This window comes from Limulus polyphemus, unplaced genomic scaffold (genome assembly GCF_000517525.1).
Source record: "Limulus polyphemus unplaced genomic scaffold, Limulus_polyphemus-2.1.2 Scaffold125, whole genome shotgun sequence".
NCBI lineage: Eukaryota > Metazoa > Arthropoda > Merostomata > Xiphosura > Limulidae > Limulus > Limulus polyphemus.
In genome coordinates this window covers 525,829-531,034 of record NW_013665735.1, presented here as the reverse complement: position 1 = coordinate 531,034, position 5,206 = coordinate 525,829, and the positions used below count along the sequence as shown (strand labels likewise).

The following is a 5,206-nucleotide window of genomic DNA, read 5'->3' as shown; positions in this document are numbered from 1 at the left end:
ACAAGAACATAATGAGATAAAATGATATAGTACTGTGAATATGACACAAGAAGGTGAATTAGTACTTAAAAATTATTTTCATGCATATGGCTGGTTTTGTTTTATTTATTGCATTCTTTGTAATGCATGAAAATAATTTCATTTAATCTGGTAATAAACCTTTCTGCTAAAAAAGGTCACCCTGAGCACTATTATTGCACATGTTTTGGTCTTTTATTTGTTTACATGTGTTTTCTTTTTTAATGTTCTTAAGAGTATAAATAATATAAAACAAATCTACTTACTGGCCTTGTTTATGCAAAAGATACAAGAAAGAATATATTACTGTTAATTCGTAAAAATCAAAACTAAATAATTTAATAGTATAAAAAGTGTATAAAAAAAAGGTAAATAAATAAATAAATAGAATTTCCACATCATGGTCAATAATTTCTTAATATTTCAAAGAATTTGAGTCAATGTAGCAATTAATTTTTGATATTTCTATACATAATTATCTTATATCTGTTAATTTTCTTAATTTTAATGAGAAAGTTTCACTGGCATGAAAGAGGATTTTCAAGTGACTGCCTAATTGTTACTTTACTCTTAATAGTCACATCAGAATGCAAATGAAGGTAGTCCCTAAGCAAGCCTCAAGTAGTTTTTTAATGTCCTCAATTTTCAAGTGCCAAATAGAAATGAGCTGACTAACCTTTTTTGCTGGGTTTTACTTTATAATAGTTTTCAATAAAGATGTGCTGTAATAACAGCACTGTATAAATGCACTAGCTACATATGTTTCACTTATCTCTTTATTTAACTAGATGTAAATTTTCATTAACAACAAGAATTAAGACCACCCTGTATGCATTAAAGCCAAGAGAATACTTAATTACACAATTCCAAGGATATAAAAATACAACACAAAAATGTGCAAATAATAAATATGATATATTTGTAGCAGTTTAATTTTACACCAAGCATCAAAACAACTTGCTTACACTTAGTAACAGATATATATGTACATGCTTAAAGGATAATGTATCAAACAAAACTCAAACAGATCTAGGTCATTCCATTATGTAATATCACAACCAAAGAGAGATTCATATAATGTGCAAAGTGAAACAATTTTAAGTTTCCGTGTGTATACCTAATATACAGAAAATCTATTCATAGTGATTATTATTGTATGTCTGAGTATTCACCACTATTAAATATTGCTGAAATTATCAACTTCACAGTATAAAAGTAAATATGTATTAAAAAACTTAAACATAATAATTAAGGAACAAACAAGATATTGGAGAAATAGAAATATCAATAAGATATTCAATTTTAAACACATTTCTTACATTTATTCATGCTTTAATAAGAAAAAGGAGGAAAAACAGCACCGCCAGTATAGTGCTCATGCTCTATAACTCATGAATGATTGGATTCTATTAATAATAGACAATTTAATCAGTAACTTCTAGTATGGAAAAATAGTTGCACATCAATATTTAAAATACTCTTTAAAATACTTTACTCTTTGAAAAACATTTTTGTTTCACTTGTTTGAGAGTATTAGTAAAGATCATTTCAGTGATATTACAGGACTGAAAGAAAAAATATTTTTCTCAAGGATAGCAAACACTACTAGCAGGAAATCTCTTTGCAATATTTTAGTTTCTTGTGAAGCAGTCAAATTCTGTAAATCAAAAACTTCCAAATTACGTGAGCAATGAATGTATACATTGTTCAACTAGCTTGCTTACAAATGTATCTTCAACTAGTCGGTGTCCACTGGTGTATATGACAAGTTTAAAATAAAATTGAGTGTAACATCTATCACTATTCACGTATGTGTAGACTGACTTTTTACATAACTTCAAAATTAATGGATTTCCTACTATTTGTGGTCATTACAGATTCACGTCACGAGATGTGAATCTTTACTGCCAATCAAACGGTTGTAACTTAAATACCTTGCCATTCCAACATGTACACTCTTTAAACACAAATGCTTTTGATAAAGATGTATAAAGTGGATACAGAATCCACACTTCTTTGTCAAAACAATTTTTGAACCTATTTTCAGTTTGTAATTTTTCTAATTATTTGCTTTTATTCAAATTTTTTTTTACAATTCAATCAGGCCTATATGTATATTAAAATTGCTAAACTACATAAATTCAACCAATGTTAAAATTGTGATAACATAGTTTTTATAAAATCTGGTTGCAACTGAAGCAGGGTTTGTGGTGGTGCTCACCAATTTTATGATTTTCAATAAATTTGTTAAATGCTCATTTCTCTTTATAATAAAATATGCTTTGTGAAAAAAAATTTAACAGAAAATTCTTAGAAGAAATTTTTATCTCTGAACCTACCTTTCCTCAAATCACATGATTTGACTTTGAAAAAAAACAACAACTAAAAACAGCATCGAATATGGCAAATAACATACTTTGTTACTATTTATTTTCACTTACACAAAAATAAATAGAACTTCTAAAGGAGGCTTTTACTTTAAGCAAGTCTACTGGTGGTAATTATACTTAAATACACAGTTTGTATAGTACTGTGGCTCATGCTGGTCAAAATGAATAGGTAAAGGAAAATTTAAATTAACATAAAAATTATTGCCATTTAAAAGGGAAATAAGATATTAAAGTAGATAATTCCTACATGTACATTTCTTATAATATGTTATTTGTTACAATAAGTGTGGAATTGCCTCATTCCTCAAAAATCACAGATTACGGAGAACTTTGTGAACCAAACCATGTCTAAAATGAAGCAAAGTGTTGAGTAACTTTAATGAAAAACTCTATGCATTCTTAGCATTCAGGAACCTTCCCTTTCTGTGATTCATAATATCAATGCAACATAGTAATAACAAAGTTATTTTAATAGAAGTAACAATATGTTAGTAAATTTTTAAAAGTCTTGTTAAAGATTTTGGCATCAAAGGTTCTATATTTAAAACAGTGAAAATTCAACTGTAAGATGCATATCATATTGCAATACATATATATCATTCACAACACAGTACTCATATTATGTAATAGAATTAATGTAGCTTTAATACAAATGATTAAAGAGATTATTAAAAAAAGATACCACAAGTCAGACACTTCCAAATACATGAACGCTTTCACAGGATTAGGCCTGAAAAATACTCATACATATAATATGGAATACAAACCAGAATCCCGTCTGAGAATAGGACAAACATTTGTATATAACTTGCATACAGATTCATACACAGTTGCTTGTACACAATTGAAACACTGCTGTAATTTGAATGGAACATCATTCTGAATCCAATAGAAAATACATACAAATTCTCCTATTCTGTAAATGGGTAATTTTTTTAAAGTCAAAGTATATATCTTAAACCTGTCTGGAAAGAATTTCTTTATTGTTCAGTGACATTGCCCTTCTCTTTCTTGATGTAGTTTTTCAGCATTTTAAGGAAATGCTTGAAAATAAAGGCTACCTATAAAACAGTTTAATATACAATGTATTTACTGTGCATTTTTTGACATTTAAAAGTATATTCTAGAACCTTCTTACATAAGGAAGACATTTTTAAAAAAGGGCATTTACACATGTGTCAAGTTAGGAAAGAGTATCCTGGAATTATATTGCTGTAATTTTTAGTCATGGTTTCAACAGTAAAGTTTTCTTTACAAACTTATGAAAATTGATGTAATTTTCTTTTAAACTGAATTGTTACAGAGAAGTTGCATATTACTTATACTGCATAAAAATGTGAATTGTTAAAAGATATTTTTATAGTGTATGTACATCTTAAATGATTTATTTTTAACAAGTTTTTCTAATACTAAACAATCTAAAAATACAACAGCTACAGTAATACATATTTTGTTAACTAAAACATACAAGGTACAGTTTAGAAAGACAGGAAAAACTGTAGAGTGCAAAAAAGTCAAACAATTGTTTCAGTGATATTTACACCACAAACAAACATACACACATACACATCTCAGTCAACTTTTTAAATAGATAAAGTCTATACTTGTATAACAACAGCACATTAGTTTTTTATTTTCTTACTGTAGAGTAGAACCAATAGATTTTACACTTTAACAAACAACATTATGTATATGTACGAGAATTTAAGAAGAATGATTATTTCCATATCAACTGATTCTACTCTCATATATATGTTATCTACAGGGTGTCTCAAAAGTTTGGTCCATACAGAAGTAAGACTCTAGGAGATGATACATCAAGCAAATCATGTGAAAAGTCATATTTTTTTTATGAAGATGGATTTGTTGAACCCTCCATACACTGATTTAAGAACCAGAAAATCCAACTGAAAACTTTAAATCTTGTCTAAGTGTTATTGTAAGACATTCTCCTACGTACAAGTGCTTGATTTATATAGAATATGTTACTCTTTTTTTTTTAATATCTACATATACAGGATCATACCTGATTTTCTTTTAAATTTATTTTACATGTACAGTAAGATTATACGGTAAGTAAGATTAGGATTTTTTATGTACAAAAACAATAAAATCCACTGTAAAAATTTCAACTTGTTTTAGATATATAAAGAATTAACTTTCTTTATAGTCAATTTTATGATGAATTAATTTGTATATAAAAAAAGAGTAATAATTTATGTATTCTTCATCAAAAAGTTTCATTTTAGCCACCCTAGAATGCTTGATATTAAAGCTATTCATCTGTTTGTGGCACCAAGATAACTTGCAATAATTTCATTTGTGATATTTTAGTTTTAATCCTTTCACCGCTAGAGGCACATATATATTCACATTTAGATCACTGCCACGCAAGTTTGGAATTTTGTACCACCATGGAGAAAGTGTAATTTTCCTTCAAATTTCCCAGTTTCAGTTGTGTATGTGTGTATCTAAAAATAACTGGCAGCGGGACAGTTGTTTATTGAAAAACATGGTGTGGAAAGAGTTAATCAAAACCTTTTCTAAGCTTTGCTACACTAACAGCATATTTTAAGGTAAATTTCTATGTATTATACCAAAATTGTTAAGTTCTATTTTTGTTTGAAGAAAAAATATTTCTTTGGTAATGATGTATGTGTATATGTGTGTGTGTGTGTGTGTGTGTGTATATATATATATATATATATATATATATAACACACACATATATACAATAATTAAATAAAGTAAAATAATATGTAGTCGGAGAGAAGAGAACAAACGAGATCAGACCGAGG

The 5,206-nt window shown here is 27.7% G+C and overlaps 1 protein-coding gene across 1 annotated transcript in view; it reads right to left on the bottom strand.

The window, feature by feature from the left end:
• Window positions 1-467: 467 nt before the first annotated feature.
• Window positions 468-5,206, bottom strand: part of LOC106472936 (cytoplasmic protein NCK2-like) — a 42,429-nt gene continuing 37,690 nt past the window's right edge. The window contains exon 4 of the mRNA XM_022402482.1: window positions 468-3,469. Within this exon, the coding sequence (XP_022258190.1) occupies window positions 3,441-3,469 (29 nt within the window). The 3' untranslated portion in view covers window positions 468-3,440. The remainder of the gene's footprint in view (window positions 3,470-5,206) is intronic.